Source organism: Rhamphochromis longiceps, linkage group LG7, assembly GCF_057381845.1.
Source record: "Rhamphochromis longiceps isolate RC_006_pf linkage group LG7, R_longiceps_female_GT1.1, whole genome shotgun sequence".
NCBI lineage: Eukaryota > Metazoa > Chordata > Actinopteri > Cichliformes > Cichlidae > Rhamphochromis > Rhamphochromis longiceps.
In genome coordinates this window covers 38,468,782-38,486,224 of record NC_140563.1, presented here as the reverse complement: position 1 = coordinate 38,486,224, position 17,443 = coordinate 38,468,782, and the positions used below count along the sequence as shown (strand labels likewise).

At 37.7% G+C, this 17,443-nt stretch overlaps 1 protein-coding gene across 1 annotated transcript; it reads right to left on the bottom strand.

Moving 5' to 3' along the window:
• Nucleotides 1-199: 199 nt before the first annotated feature.
• LOC146665815 (phospholipid-transporting ATPase ID-like) lies at nucleotides 200-12,845 on the bottom strand. Its single transcript, XM_085411221.1, has 27 exons — nucleotides 12,791-12,845; nucleotides 12,508-12,563; nucleotides 12,150-12,263; nucleotides 11,908-12,006; nucleotides 11,699-11,760; nucleotides 11,520-11,592; nucleotides 11,348-11,418; nucleotides 11,156-11,238; nucleotides 9,131-9,289; nucleotides 8,275-8,363; nucleotides 7,967-8,160; nucleotides 7,683-7,891; nucleotides 7,544-7,587; nucleotides 7,290-7,455; nucleotides 6,783-6,971; nucleotides 6,061-6,176; nucleotides 5,807-5,971; nucleotides 5,477-5,588; nucleotides 5,242-5,347; nucleotides 4,764-4,914; nucleotides 3,639-3,822; nucleotides 3,321-3,544; nucleotides 2,431-2,514; nucleotides 1,463-1,708; nucleotides 1,046-1,184; nucleotides 679-809; nucleotides 200-525 (listed from the first exon to the last, which is right to left on the bottom strand). Exons 1-27 carry the CDS (start codon nucleotides 12,843-12,845, stop codon nucleotides 268-270), a joined length of 3,579 nt encoding a protein of 1,192 aa, XP_085267347.1. The 3' UTR covers nucleotides 200-267.
• Nucleotides 12,846-17,443: the final 4,598 nt, after the last annotated feature.

The window sequence follows — 17,443 nt, the reverse complement described above, 5'->3', positions numbered from 1 at the left end:
AAAAACAAAAATGAATACAAATTGCATTTTATAAACATTCAACAAAAATGGCCACAACACACCTAGTTCCCATTTTGAGGATTGATGCAAGATTTTTGCACAGTACTGTAAAACACCATGATTTTTTTATACTGACTCGGTTTTAAGTGTAAAAGTTTGACCTGGAAAGCAGAATTTACCCTGTGTATCCTCTCATGACTGTTGATTCAGCTTCAGAATTATGATATATATATATATGAAGTGCTTCAGTCCCTGCAAACTTCCAGGCTATGGGCTCTGTGACTCTGACTCCTCAGTAATAGTGCGATAGTGCTGTGGCTGATTTTGAACCATGGGAGAATCTCTGTGGTCAAACAGAGCTAGTCTTCTCATGTGTCCTTTCAGCAGGAATTTTTGAGACATTACCAGAGCACCGTAGCCCTGAGAGTGTGAGAAAGCATAGCCTGACCGCCTGGTGATGCGCTTTTTCAGTGTGCGACGAGGAGCAGGTGCTGGCAATGCCTCTTTTCGCGCCTTAGCTCTCACCTAGAAAGAAACAAGTTAGATGACTTTAATATTTATTTAGTTTTTTGCACAACATTACATCAGTTCACATCGTTATTTACGGTCCACCAACTCCTACACATAAGATGCCTAAAAGACAAGATGGCTTTAATGTCTATCTAATATTTTTCTCACCTCGTCATTGATGGTAGGACGAAGCTGTATGAGAATGAAACGAAATGCTACCACAGGCAGGACACAGAGGAGCGAACTCAGGAATATGGTGAGCCATACGTTAGGCTGGTTCAAAGAGTTTCTTGCTGTGCCTGGAATCCAAACAAATATTGGACCAGCAATTAAAAACAAAGTAAAAGAATTGTTGTAAGTTACAGCATTATAATGTGCATATGTAAGCGATAAACACTAAATCCACAAAAAAATGGAATACGTGGAAACGCTGACCTATTTACACTGTATCAATCAGCCAAATAACTTGATATGGTTTAATTTCTCAAAAATCAAGTGGACCACAGCAAGCAGCCTCCATGGCAGATCTACTTACCAGTGAAGGGGAAAGCAGACGTGAAGATCAAAAACATGCCGCTGCTGTACATGGTGAAAGTGATGGCAAAGTAGACCGCAATACTTGCCCACACAAATAATTGGTTTATTGCTGTCCAGTAATAGGTGTCAAGAAACAGCTGAAAAAAATGATTGTTTTTAAATGTGTTCAGTGACTGAGATGAGTATAATTTTATACTGTGGTATGGGATACATACATATATAAATTAAAAAGGCAATCCCACAAATATATGTTTACACATCTAAAAAGCTGTTCACTGATTTGTAGTGCAAAATATTACAGAAACAGAGGACGAACAGTGTTGCGACGTCGGTGTCATTTTCTTTTATTCCAAGGCTAATATGTCATTGCCAAGCGTGCTATAATGCTTCTGACAACAAGAGTTGTATTTCTTACCTGTGCAAACACCACTATAAGCAGGCAGGTCTGTGCCAGTAAAGCAAACGACTGATAGTCGGCAATGTCTTTTCCGTCATCTCTGACTGTGTCATGCATGGAAGCCCAGGGAATAAAGAAGAGGATCAAGGAACTGTAGCAGCTGTGCATCACACACCTCACAAAAGCTTTCTTATTGAAGTATTGGTTCTTCTGGCCTGGAGTGTAGAGCTGAGGGTGCTGTAAACTCCAGCGATCATTTACATCCTGCAGAAAACAGGGTTTAAAGGAAGAGATGAGAAAGCCTGGTTTATGCAGGCACTGGGATATGACATTAAAAAAAAAAACTAAACATTGTGAATAATTTTCTGCTGCATATGTCACACAGTGGAAATTTGTGTTTGTTTAATGGTTTATGTTGTTTTGATCATAGTGTGTATTGGTGCATAGAGTACTGAGTTTATTTGAATGGTTTTATGCTGATATTTATATTGCATGTTTTAGTGTTGTTGCACGATATCCTTTTAATCCAGTGTGGACTAGGCGGACAATAGTAGGCACTTGTTGAAGTGTGGGCGTGCCCTGAGGCGGGATATTAGCCACCAAACAAACTTGTTAGAGGAGAGGGTGAGCTCAGAGAGGAGGAAGGAAGAAACACATGCAAGCCAGCGCCTGCCTGATCGTGGGGTGCGACGGGACATTAGCGACGGACCAGCCAGCGTAACACAGCGACCCAGTCCCAACAGCAAGAAGAACGATATTGGGAGGCGACGTGTGTAATCGACAGCAGGGCAGAGGTGCACCTCAGTGTGTGAGAAATGTTGAATAATTTTTTTGAAATAGTGTATATTTATGAATAAATGGTGTATTTAGGACCTGCTTAGTCTCTGGGCCCTGAGCGCTGATTCACTTGCTCCCCTCGTCCTTGTATGTGAAAGAAATTTAAGGTGGGATATTTAGACTTACCAGTCTATGCTGGCTACACATACCTGTTCAAAGAGGCTCAAGCCAAGGACAGGAAGAGCTGTGTAAATTGTGTTGTAGAAGGTGATGAACCACTCGTCATACACAGTCTGTAGATAACCAGAATATGCATGAATGTAGCATTAAAGAAATTATATGAATTTACTTATATACATTTGTCCTGGAATTGTTGGTGAGGAACTGGTTTTCAGTCTGAGATAGAGATAAATCATTAAAAAAAGATCTCCCAGCACAAAAACTACAACAGTGTTTAGATAAATAATTAACACACCATGACTGACTACAGAGTTTTGCTTTTTGCTTGTGAAAAGTTTAGTTTCAGCTCTACGTTTATTTATTTAAAATTCTCTCTATTTCTTTGTTTTTGTGTTGTTTTGGGTAAGTTTATATTATATGCAAATGGAAAACTTCTAAGGCTGAAAAGAAAGCCAATGCAACAAAGGGCCAAAAACTGTAGATCCTTGAAGCTGGGTCAAAAAAGTAAATTCCCATAGTGTACCTTATTAAAATGCATTACAGCATGGTGTTTACAGCCTGCATCCTCCTTCATGGCAACCATTCAGGATAGCCTGAGTTGTGATAATAATCACCCATTTAAATTATAGTCGGATAAATGATTTGCTGTGTCTGTGCAATGCAGCTATACAGTCCATGAATGCAGCTTGCTAAACAAGATGCTAGCATAAACCGATAACTGAGCACTCTAACCTGTCCAAAACAGGGCTTCAGCAGCCAATCAGCAACTGACCGGTATATCCATGTTTTTCTGCAGTCTGGCTGTCTGGCCTTTTTGTTATTTTGCTCATTTTTCTTCCTTACTATATTTCCTTCTGTTTTCTCAAACTGCATATAAACATTTACATTTCACTATACATTTACAATGCATATGTCTCACCTGTGCTGAGAAACCACAAAAGAAGGCGTACCAGAAATGCATAAGGGTAAAAGTGAAGTTCTTGTAAAAGAAATATCCAAGGAACTTGCACATGCGGATGTAGGACCAGCGACCATGCACCAGCAGGAGGCGCTGAAGGTAACGGAACTGTGCAAAGGAAAAGTCGCTGGACAGCACTGCCTGCATGCCTTCCTGTCCACTGATACCTACACCAATATGAGCAGCTGACACACAGAAAAGGAAGAAATAAAACGGCCAGGATCAATAACAGTAGCTACATATTTCCCAGCTGGTTAGTTGTAGCAAAAATACAGTTACCCTTTATCATGCTGACATCATTGGCTCCATCCCCAATAGCAAGAGTGACAGCCTGCTTGTATTTCTTGACCAGCTGAACCACTTGGGCCTTTTGCAAAGGAGTGACCCTGCAGCAAATCACTGTCTGACACATGCATGCTGTCCTCAGCAGCTCCAACCTCAAGTTCTTCTCCAGTGCAAAAGCCTGATGATGAAGAGAAGAAGGGATTACAGTAGTGCAATGAGGTCATCTGCCAAGCCTCCCTGGCACAACCTTATCACCTCAAAATGGACACCAAAAAGAAAGTCTCTTAAGGCAGGTAAATTTGAATAATCATTGTAGTATAAAAATATTAAATTCCAAAGTTTATATGTTTAATGCCAGTTACATTTAAATTAACATTCTGGAAATTTCTCATTTTAATCACTTAAAAAAAATTCTGTGAGTAGGTAGGTTTCAGATCTGGATGACTCGTTTTAATTACTTGCACACTTCAGAATTGGTGCAGTTTACTGCATTCTTAAACTACTGGTCTCAGAGCACACACACACACACACACACACACACACAAAACAGTGAATGTAACACGTTTGTCGTGCTGCGACTGGCTAAATCTGACTAAGGTTATACTACTGGCAAGCTGAAGTACCAAGTAGAAGTACCAGGATGAAGTAATTCTGAGCTTGTGTCATTCTAGCAGCAGCATCCTGTTTGTGGCTGACTTTACAGGACTACCCCCGCCACAACTCAGCCAGTGTATCACAACCTGTTCAGGATCAGGAGCATAACCAGACAATTTTTTGGCCAGCATTTTGTCCTGATATGTCTCCTATTAAACTTGCCTCTAACATGCTATTGGATGTGTTTATCAGAGGCAGCCACAACCGATGATCGCTGCTCAGCTGCAGGCTGCACTCATCCAGGCATGGAGAGCAATTTCTCAACAGAATCACATACTTGAGCGGTCCATGTGCAGACAGGTGGCAGCTTATATCACAACCAGAATAAGTCATACCTCAAGTTAAGCACCTTCTATACACATATAAAATCTATTTCAAACATAACATTGGGTGATTAATACATGGAAGCACAAGTGAGAAGGAACAACACAAGAAACAATTCTTGTGGCTTCAGCAGCTTCTTACCAAACTGTGCCCATTTATAATTAGGCCATATTCTCCATCCACCTTCTCATCCTGCACAGTCTCCATTTTCTCAACCCAAAACAGGCCTCCGCGGGATGTAGTCACAGATGGCTCCTCTGCTGCTTCTGGACACATTTTCCTTCGAGCATTCCTGAAAATATTTGGACAGAATAAACTATTTTAAATATATTTTAAAAAACCTTAAAGTCTTACAACTCTTAACCCATCTTCTTCTTTTTCTTCATTACTATTATTTTTATCCTAAGTCAGATTTTTATGTAACTTATTTTTTTTATGTTAGAATTAGCTTATGATAGTTAGTTAAAAAATAAGATGACAGTTTCTATTATTTTATGGGCTGTTTATTTGAAAGCACGGTAACAAAAAGCTTAAAATATGTGTCAGTTTGTTCATAATTAAATAATGGTCATAACTTTCTTAGTTATTTTAAGTATGTTTAAATTTCTAATAGACTCACAGTAGCTCCTCTTTGACTCCTTCAGCAGTGTTTGCTGAAACAAAGAAGACATCCTTCATCTCCTCTCTTAGCATGTTACAGGAATAGCCAATGTTCTCTGCTGTCTCTGTTTCAAAAAAAAAATCTCAGTCACTTTGGTGTAATACATGTTTCTAACTGTATATCATATGGCAGTATTATTTATCCATTTTGAAATGAGTGGTTTAAATAGATTACACAGTATGTTGACACTGACCTTGCTTATCTCCAGTTAACACCCAGATTTTGATGTCAGCTTTAGCCAGTTGCTCAATGGTCTGTGGCACACCGTCTTGCAACTTGTCCTCCACAGCTGTCGCTCCCAACAACTAAAGCCACAAATGTAGTTATCATTTAAACTGATGCTGCAGAAAGTAAAGCAATGAAGCCATCCTTTGCTTTTGTTGCAAATGATAGTTAAAGATGCACATTTAACTGTAACTCTAGTGGAAAATCAAGTATCATTTCTGCCAAAGTACTCACAGGCAATCAACCAGCAAACTGTGGTCGGTCTATCTAGCAACATGGCAAAGGTTTTTGGACTAACCATCATATCTTTCTCTATCTCTTCATAAAGTTCATCAAGTTTTTCTTCACGTTCCTCCATGGCGATGCTGGCCTCATGGTGGCGCTGTGTCCAATCTTTCATGTAGCTCTCATCTAAATCCTTGTAGGCCAAAGCCAGTGTACGGAGGCCATCACCTGCATACTCCTATTTTTGTTTGATAAATGAAATTAATTAAAAAAAAAATACTTCTGACTTTAGCTTCAAGCTGCTGGTATAAGTTTTGGATCGCTCACATTGAGGTGATTTGTGGTCAGCTTCATCAGTTTGTTACAGGAGGGGTCTAATCTTTCCAAGATGATGGTGTCTGCACCTTTGCAGTATAGAGTCAACTTCCCCTCTGGGCCACGCACTGTAAATGACACGGAAAGTTACAATTATGTTATTCAGAAATGTATCACAGGTAGGTACTGAGCAGCTGGTCCTAGGTTATAAAATAAAAAGTTGAATGGAGAGACAATATTTTTAAATTATATTTTTAATTATAATATTATGTAAATAGATCTTTAACCTCCTAAGACCCGGACTCTTCCACGGCATGCATTTTTAATTTCTCTTTGATATTTGGGCTGATTGGGGCCTGATAAATGTAAAAACAACGAATTAGCAGATTTTTTTTTTTTACCTAATTTTAGTTTCTAAGAAAAATGAGAGCCACATATGAGGATATTCATTTAAAATTTCGATGGAACAGTAATAATAATAATAATGGATTGGATTTATATAGCGCTTATATAGTAGCAGTATAATGTCCTCGTAAGTGGATATCAGGCCCTTGTAGAGCAGAATTGAGTATTTTGGTTTAAGTAACCCAAAATGTGATGTCCACATATGTGGACGGCAGGTCCTAGGAGGTTAATCGGAAAATTAATAAAATATTAAAGAAAATTAATAAATATCTTCTCTGTGATAAAAAGAAACTTTAGAAATTAAACATCTTGCTGCCCCTTTATCTCACCTATCACTGACATCCTCTTCCTCACATTATTGAAGTCCAGAACAGCCAGAAGTTCGTAGATGACTTGTTTGCCCATCTCTATGACTGTGATGGTTTCTGGTGTGCGTGATCGGAACACAAATCCAAAGTTTCTTGCAGCAGTCACCAGAGCGCCTTCATCAGGTGACTGAGCCTGATAATTGAGCTCTCCTACAACATAAACATTATAAACGATAGTGGTAAGTGAAAATGTGAAAATTGTGCATTTGAGGACTATAAAAGTCAATTTGTTGGGTTTTGTTTTGTTTTTTTTATATGCCCTACACATATAATGGAGAAATTGTCCTTAAATAGTGATAGTGGCAATTAAAAAAAAAAGAAGAAAAACAGTCACTCTGTATTATTTAAGACTAGGTTCTATTAAAAAAAACATTCAATTATCAGGACATTTGCTGCAAAGCAGTTCTGCTATCAACGGCTTTTAAAGAGTTTTATTAAATAAAAGATGTCTTTTAGGGGACCCCTCACCCTCTTTCTTTTCCTCAGGCATGACAGTGTGACACAGGGATAACAAGCGGAAGAACTCCTGAGTCTCAGGGTTTCCACTTCTCACCATCTCCACCAGACTGTGGTCATGAAAGCTGAACTTTGGATCAGCCAGATTGTTCCAGGAGAAGTCCACTCTCTCTGTCCTCTGCAAGAAAAGCCAAAACAACAAAGTTGGATCAATACTTTCTTTAAACAAAGTTCAAAAACAGAGTAATCATCTGTTTTCCTCTCACCTCTGTAATTTCCACTCTTTGTCCAGAGAAATCATAGAGGTCCCCTTAATAGAAGATAAATATACCTTAAAAATCACTTTTTCAACCAATGCTTGTTTCCGTTTGCCTCACTAATTTTTACTCAAGCAAAGCTGCTCACCGTAAGCTTTTCCATTAATGGAGCACTTGTTGAAAGTCATGATGTTCTGTGTCAGAGTGCCAGTCTTGTCACTGAAGATGTATTTAATCTGGCCTAGCTCCTCACTGAGTGTGGTGGTTCTTGCCTGAGCTGGAGTATCATTCTTAGGATAGTACATCTTCCTGTCCCAGTTTATGAAGAAGCTGTTTCCCAGACGAATGACTTCCATGCTAATATTGTAGCAAAAATTGGTCAGTTGGTCAAAACATGAAACAATTGTCAAGGTTTTCTGTGCTGAAACTTACCTGACGTAGAGAGAAATTGGTACCACTGTGTTAAGAACGATGACATAAGACCAGAAGGTGAGGAATGATGAGAGATGAGCATCAATGCCCGCTTCGCGAGGAAGAAACACAGTGAACAAAGAGCCCTCGCTTGCTTCCCAGAATGCATTTAAAATGGCCATAATGGCACACATAAATCCCAGGAAACCGAAGATCTGATAGAGTAAAGAGATCACAAATCTGCATGTGAGTAATTAATGTTTTTATGAACGTAATATATATTATGAGTCATCTTTAAAACAGTTAAAGGTACGTGTCTATAAACTCACACACAATACAAGGATATTCATCAGGTGATCAATGCTGGTCCGTTTGAATACTGACTTTCCGCTGTTCTGCATCAGCTTAGTGTCAGGACCTGTAGAGGTTCATGTTGTCATGTTGAGACACACTGGTGACAATACTGGTGTGACAGTTACAGTTTTTAGAAGTTTTACAGACTGTTTAGTAGTAGGAGAAAGTAGTAAAAGAAATACAGGGATTTTTTTGCTTTTACACAACACACTGTAGTAGACTTTAGTACAAGGAAGAGACCCTCACCTCTATAATAGAAACTGTGAAACCTCTAACAAATGTGTGAATTTGGTTGAAGCTGATTCTCAGAAAGACTTTTTGTGAGTCCCGTAATAACCTGTACCTCAAAAAGAGATGTGCCAATTGATAGATGTACTCACAAATTATTTCTGGACAAAACAGTAACTGAGATGGCAGTTAGTGCGACACATTAAAGATAATTCTTCTATAGTCTGATTGGTTAGAAGGAAGATTCAGAGGTTAAATTCTTTCCAAATTAAATTCCTAATTTAGCTAATAAATTGTGCTAAAAACAACAACAACAGAAAATAGCATTTTATATAGGTCCACTACAACTGGTTTTACAATGCAGGTGAATATAAATAGTTAGGCTATTTCACTTTCAAAAGCTGAACACTTTAACAAGTCTAATGTGTAACACATGCACCCTTTGGATGCCCTCGCACACTTTACTCAAGAGGCCCATCCATCCTCTACTTTACTGTGTGTATTTACATTATTATCAGAGTAAATCATAAAGGTTAAATCCAAAAAGAATCTTGTCCATTGCAAACTGTACACAACTGCAGTACTACTAGCGAGCTAGCATACCTCCAAAAATTACCAAACCGAAGCACCACTCAGTGTTCCTGAGAGTGCAGCCTCTGAGCAGCATTTTGTCATTGTCCAAAGCATAGATGTCATCGTTCATTGTCAGGGTCCCTTTGAACTTATCCAGACGGTTGTTGGGAGGTTCACATCGCACTTCACCTGAGAAACAGAGGTGTCAGCAACAGATTTTGGATTAAAGTTCCCAGGTTTCAAGGGAATAAGCTCACATATAGCTCCACGTCCTTAAGTCTAGCTGTTTGCAGAAATTAAAAAAATACTCAAAATAAATACATTCACAGAATACAATTCAAATTCAATGTGTCAATCTTTTAAGTTCTCTAACATAATTTTTGGGTCATTTTGAATGTGATGGGAGCAACTTGCATGGGCCTCATAGGGCAGGAAAAAGTGTGACATACTAGCTAGGGCACCAATGGTTGGAAAGGCCCTTGCAAGCCTGGAATAAAATGTCTGCTTTAGTTTGAATTTCTTCCTTTTATTTCTGTTGTAATTCATTTGCCTGGTCAAAAAGATCCACCCCTTCTTCTTTACAGCACAGGTAATTATTAGTCTATGTACAGTAGGTTACTGTTAAAGGACATTGTGAGTGATAGCTTTCCTCATAAAAGTATATTTAGAGTATCAAGAAAGAAATAAAAGAATGAATAAGGAGAGTAGAGAAGTCAGCATTTATTTAAAAAAAGGTGAGCTGGTAAGCAAGATAAACTACACTCAAACTATTCCACTTTGAAGCCATGCAGTATGAGGTTTAGCATCCTGCTAAAATATGCAAAGCATATCATTTGAAAAAGACACAATCTGGATGGGATGTTGTTTTAAAACCTGGTTATACCTTTTATCCTCAGTGGTGCCTTTCCTGATGTGCAGCTGCCAATTTCCCATTCACTAATGTACCTCTATCCGACTTGATACAGTATGCAGTAATTGTATTTGCTGCTGAACAAGCACTCTCCTCTTTAATACAGAAGATGGGGCTTTATTTTTCAAACATAACTTGAAAATTCATTTGAATTTGGCCACAGAAAAAGCAATTTCTGAAAATGTTCCTGAGCTTGTGCAGTAATTTCATTGACAGAACCATGCCTGATTTTAATGCAGTGCTACTAATATTAGTAAATATTCATGAAATTGTAAAAAGTCTCAATTTAAAAATTTGATCTGTTTTTATTCTGTCTCGTGGGTATTTCTGAGGTGTGTTATAAGTTTGTTATATGACAAATCATAGTCATTGTTCTGTAAGTAATTGCATCTACGTGTCAGTAAATGTGTTTTTTTCCTGATCTTCTCATGGCAAAGCCTGCTATCTAGTGGAAGGTCCATTTCTCTGTGTCTCTGACAATTCCTGCATCTATTACTCTTGACAAGGCATAATGGGTAAGTGTGGTGAATTTGATTGATTGATCTCACTTATTAGTACCTTGTTCAGTGAAGGGATGACTTTCTTTTGTGTTTAAAAAGTTTGTTATATTACTAGTGTAAGCTAGCTGTTGGTGCTTTGTTTAGCCTGTTAGCATGAAACATACCAGCGTATGGTGTTAGCTGTATTTCTAGACATGTGATGCCAGTGTATTGTTGATGTTGAGATTGTGTAGTGGCTGTTTACTCACGACAACAATGTTGAATGTACCATTTGTGTATTTGTATGGAGACTAAATACACCGCACTCTATTTCTGTTATTACAGTTTTACAAAAGAATGAAAGAATTTACAAATGGCGCAAATCAGTAAAGCCCTGAAGAATGTGACACAGTCTCCTAAGTGTTCACTGAAGCCATTTAATGTTTAGCTTTCTGCATAAGTTGGATAGAGACATTCAGCTGAGGGCAGAAGAATTTTGTTGCATCATGATAATGCATATCATTGTATATTTTTGCACAGTGTCATCACTTTTTTGAAATTGGGATTTTATAGACATAGCCTCAAAAACATTATTTACAGGAATGTACTGTAAAAATTTCATTCAAGAGTATTTTTTCTGTTGTTTCTGTTTCTGTATCTTCTCACCATTAAAGGCAGCCAATGCCTCAATGTTGTCTTCCAACTCTCCGGTTGCAGTCAGAGCCTGTTTCACCTTCAGATTGGTTTCTCTGGGGGAGACCAAGAGGACATGAAAAAGGTAAGGGAAATGTAAGGCATTGTTAGAAATTAGCCATTATGCTAACATACACAGGTTTTTGCACAGTACTCCACACTCACCCATCTAATTCAGCTGTTTCCACATAAACTAAATTAAGGGGCTCACTGCTAGACAGCAACAGAAGGTCTGCCTAAGAAATGAAAGCAATAAGTACGGTCCAGTAGATTGAAGCTTTTGAATTTAATTGCTTTCACTTTCTTCAAATCTTTGCTATAGCCTCCCAAAACTTACTGTGACAAACTCATTATTCTCCAGTTTGACTATGTCCCCAACCTGAACATTCATCCATTTTTCATTTTTTAGTCTGTTGGGAAAAGGAACAAAGACATAAAACAGAAATGAATCCAAACACTGCATAATTCTTCACACAAAAGTTGTTCTTTTTTTCATTTGGGTTTCCAAAGACTTACTGGCCATCCATGAGGACGTCCACCTTTCGGTTATTCACTTGTCTGTCACATTTGTGTCTGTTCTGCTCAGTTGATACAAGAGAAAACATTGTTTGCTTACAAATCAGATTTTAGTTCCTTATTTTTTCTTTTCCCTAATATTGAGTGAGATTCTTTTTTAGTTAAATACGATTTCAATTCTGTTTCCAATTTTTATAATTTCTGCTTACTATGTCATCATTGGCATCCTTGACTGCCGATATTGACAGCACAAAAACCAAAGGGACGGCTGTGGTGAACCACGACAAAGAGGAGATTTGTGGGATTAACTGTGGGCACACACACACATACACTATTTTAGTACAATGATCATTTAGCTTGATCATCTGCAAGCTAAATAAACTTAAATTGCATTACTTATGGACATTTTATAATGTTTGCACAATAAGCAGAGATGGTTCTGTAGAGATACCTGAAGGATAAGAAGGAAGAGGAAGTAGGCATTAGCAAGTCTTCTGAACTGCTCAAATAAATTAAGCGGCAGGAAGGTGAAGATGCTGTATTTGGAGGTCCTGATGGCATTGTTCTAAAGTAGAAGAAATTTCCAGATATCAGTCTCTGAGATGTATGTAATTTTCAAAACAAAATAACCCAAAAAAACCCAAAAAACCCCTCAAAGATACATTTGTGATTGACAGCATTTAAGTATGTCTGTAAATGTTGCAGTGAAGTAGCAATCTGTGCTTTCGATCTCAGTACGACTTTCAAACAGTCTCTTATATCCATGGTATTTAATGAATATTCATAATAAGATTTGTTTTTATACTTACAGCATAGCCATGAGATAAATTGAAAGATCTGTCATTAGCTCTTAAACGTCTCTCCTCTGTGAAAATAAAATATGGAGGGCGAGAGTTTACAATAAGTTAAAGGAGCGCTAAGAAAAAAAAAAGTCTACTCTGAAAAAAATGTTTACTCCAATTCATACTTAAAACTTAAATTTACAAAAGTTTCAAAACCCAGTAGTCCAGGAATATTTTCAAACAAGAAAACCCTGATAAACATAACAGTTATTCAGCGCATAGCAGAAATTCTGCATGCATCAGAGCTTACCTTCGCTTTTCCCTTTTCCACGTACCCGGTTAAAGCGTGACACTACAGATCCCATCTTTATCTCAGTATTTCCATGTTTTACAACCTAGGGAAAGCATGCATGTGTTTTTATGACAGTGACCTATGTAGCTAGGCAAACAGTTGTTCCTTTGTGGCTTACATATATCGAAAAAGCAAGTGAAAGGAGAAACTTGCAAAAGCAAGAGGGAATCAGTTAATATATGGAAGGCCATGTTTAAGTAGAATTGTGATTCACTGTAAAAAAAAAGAAATGAAAGAAAACCAACCTTAAAAGCTCTGACAGCTTAATAAAAGCTTAAAGTTTTACATGCAATATGTTCAATTCCTTATTTTTCTTTTTTTCTTTTGTTGATATATTGAGTAGCCACTGACTGATGACAGACACTATTCTTTCACCAAAACAGTGCTGATGATGGTAGTAAACAACTACTATCATCTACATACTATATCTATCTATCTATACTTTATTTATTACTACTAAATAGAACTATATAGATATAGGGTAAAAAGATTTGAAAATTAGACAGAGTAAATACAAAATGCAATTTTTAAAATGATGACCCTTCCCAGAAGTGGGCATCCTAGCAAAATTCCTTAGAGATTGCATGAAGCCACAGACAAATCCAGAAAAATACATTTAAGAACTGCAGGCCTGACCTGCTTCAGTTAAGGTCAATGTTCATGATTCAACAACAAGAGACTGGACAAAAATGGCGTCTATGGTAGAGCTCCAAGGTTAAAAACATTGCCGACCAAAAACAACACAAAGACTTGTCCCAAACCTGCCAAAAACATCTTGACAATCTTCAAGACTTTTGGGAAAACATTTAGTGGACTTACTTGAAAAATATATCCTGTTACATCTGGCGTAAAACTAACAAAGCATTTCATAAAAAGAACATCACGCCAACAGTCACATATTGCTGTGGTGGTAGCATGATGGTCTGTGGCTGCTTTTGCTGTTATCTAGGCTGTTGAACCTGGACAACTTGCTGTAACAGATGGAAGTATTAGTTCTGCATTCTACTAGAAAAAAATGTTAATGAGGGAGAATATAGCCATAAGTTTGTGCCATGAAGTTCAAGCACACTCAAAATGCTCAAAAACCCTCCAATATGTATGAATTAAAACAATTCTGTAAAGAAGAGTGAGCCAAAATTCCTCCCCAGCCACGTGAAAGACTCATTCTCAGATATTACAAATACTTGATTGCAGTTCTTGCTGACAAGGGTGGCACAACCTGGTGTTATGATTAGGGGGCAATTACTTTTGCAACATAGGCTAGCTTACCTTAATAAATAAAATCATCATTTAAAAACTCCATTTGCATTCTCAGTTATCCTAGTCTAACATAAAAAAATTATTCTGTGACAAATGTGCAAAAAAAAAATTAAGAAGGAGGCAAATACATTTCACTGCACTGTACACCCACTCTCCAGACTTTGTGTTACTAAGCTATAAAGACATAAAACCACTCCTGTTTTAACCGTTTGTGCCAGTCAACCAGGTTTGTTCATCACCCTTAAGTGTTCATTATAACATACAAGTACTGTTTGTATTTTTCATCATGTTTTCTTTTTGCAAAGTAAAGTTCTGAATAGAAAAAGTGAGAATAGGAAATGTTGACAGTGAAATCAATAGCAATTTAACAGTAATGAAGTGAGTCAGAGGTTAGACACTAACCTCTAATGCTACCTAATACATTTATGGAATCTTCAAGCATAAAAAGAAGCCAACAAACTGTGTTAAGTTTCATTTAATATTTCTTCACTCGCAATAATATTAAATCGGTCCAAACTATTGTGAATCTGACCTGGCCGGAAATCTAGGTCAGACTTCAAGGGTTCAAATTGTGAGCTTGTTTGTGATTATTATTAATGACATTCAGGATATCAAACACACTTCCACGGTCTGAAGTGAAAATCAGCCACATACCTTAACAAAATTATGATTTCCTCTGTCCTCAAAGTCCTGCTCACACACAAGCACAGGCTGGGGAAAAAAAGAGGTTTTTAAGATTTTAAAGTTTCCTTTTATTTCCGCCTTTGACAAAGTTAACCCACGCTAGGTACCAATCCAGGTACCCAGTGGTGGGAGAGGTGCCTACAGTAGAGATTTCAGGTTCATCCAGGAAGAACTGGGCTGGGATACCCCTCCACCTAGCAACTCAGAGCTTGTTTGAACAGTGCAGTGATCTTTGGACCTCGATGGCGACTCAGTGTAGGATGTAGGTGCAGTAAAACAGCAATAACTGGGAAGAAATTCAGCCAATCAGAGGTAGCATTATGGTTGCGACCTGGGCGGTCATGTAACACACCCCGTGCCAGATGCGCATGCTCAAATTGAGCAGTTGAATTAAATTCAGGTCACGTTTTGACTCATTCATAAGCATGAAAAAATCATGTATCGTTATACTGATTGTCACCAAATATGGAGCTTGCTGACATTTACCGGTCTGATCTCAAAATAATGGAAAGGCATATCATAGATAAGTTATTTTATTTGTCAAGATTAAAAGGAAGTCTGTGAGGAAAGATACAATCTGCTCTGTGTCCCATTAGAATTTAGTAACTGTTGGAGCACAATACAGAATTAGCAGTAATGACAGTAAAACTGAAGGGCCAGTTTATTGACAGAGGCCATTAGCTGGTCCAATGTGGTCTAAACTTGTGAATACAGTGCATAAAGCAAACTGTGTTGATCTACAACACCAGAATGTGAAGTATCAGAAAGAAGGCTGAGCTTTATAATCTAACACTTCCCAAAAAAGAGGATGAAACCACACGTGAGACAGATGGTGGTAGAGCTGATTTATTGGAAACCCCAGGAGCAGAGGGATGATTCACAACAGGTAAATGTTCTGTCCTGTTTGAAGCCACTGAAGATACAGTCAGGAACTGTAACAACCTCTTGAACATTTTCAGCAAATAAAATGCTTTGGTCTTGATTGATAAAGGCAGTAAAAAATCACCCAGGTGAGAAAGTAAATTTTGAAGGGCTCTACTGGCAAACTGTTTCAGCAAAGAGGAAGCTCACACATACACTATCGCAGCCCCACCAATGCTTCTGTTTTTCATAAACAAATGTATTGCAGCTCAGGTGACTAATGATGATCAACTGGAACTAAAAAGTGCAACTTGTCACTCAGAGTATGAGCAAAGTCTTAACTTGATGAAGAAAATGGGTAAAGCCATCCTGACGCATGGGCCAATGGATTAACAGCTGTAAATGACTATAGGCCTAATCGAAATCTGCTAGCCTGGATTACAAATGATGGATATATCCTTTTTTAGACACATTTTCCAGATTTGTAACTGACAAAATACACAACTGACTTGTTGTTTTGGAAGTGTTTCTTTACACCTTTAGTTCCTGTTTTTAAAGATGGGGTTATGAAAAGGTAAAAAAAAAAACAGTTACAGAGATAAGACCAATGACTGGCTGTACACTGTGAACACTGTGAATGTTGTAGTATCAGGTTAAGTCACACATTCATGAAGGACTGAATGTTATTATTAACAAAGAATAACAGCACACACACACACGCACAAAATCCTCATGCAAATAACCACAGTGTGTCAACTATACATGTTAAAATGAAGGGGGGAAGGGAAAAACAGATTTTCAACTGGAAGCAAAATCCAAAGTTTCTCATTTTTGCTCTTTACAGTTCACCATATAGGACATAAAGCAACCAATAAAGGCAAACGAAATGTGTGTGCTGTGCTGTGTGAGGCACGAGTAATGTATTTTGGAATATGGGAAAATGTAAGAAAGGAGGACCATTACTTGTTTAAAATTGTGTTGTTGTCAAGCAAAAAGGTAATAACAAAAAACTAGCTGAAAAGTGACCCTTTAAAATTGGAAGAATGGACTGATGTAATCGAGGACATATATATAATGGAGAAAATGACCTACACTTTGAGACTGAAATCTGACAAACACCGAAAACAGTGGACAAAATGGATAGCTTAAAAGACTCACTCAGCCCCATAGAGCAGGGACCTCTCCTCGTTGTTGTTGTTTTTTTTTTTGTTGTTGTTTTTTCCCTTTTCCCCTCTTCCACAGATTGGGTGTTCTTTATTTTTTATTTTTTTGGTTTGTTTCTTTTGTGTGGGTTTTTTCGTGTTTTTGTTTGCATGTACTATAAAATTGGAAAAAGTACAAAATAAAAAGTAAAAAAAAAAAAAGAAAAAAGAAATGTGTGTGCAGCACACAAACTCATTGCAGTTGTGTGTTTTGTATACGTTTTTGTATGTTTTTCTCAGAATGATTGTTACACTACTGTATGAAGCCATGTTGTCTAAGGTGATCAGCCACTCACCATACACACACACTATCAACAAGGGGCACTTTGATGCATAGAGCAGGATACTATAATTTATTTATTTTATTTTTTTTTACCTCTTAAGCCCCAAGGGGGTTTCTGAGCTTCCTGCTCGAAAATGTAATGCCCAAATTTAATTGATTATTTCTCTGCAATTACAAACTCTGTCCTTACAATCTTGGTATCAAAATAAAGCTAACACTTGTGAGATTTCATCAGAGGTGTAAATATTGAAGCAGATATTACTGCGTCAAGGTTACTGAGACTGGAACACAGAAAAAGTAAGTATATTTTATCCTCGCCTA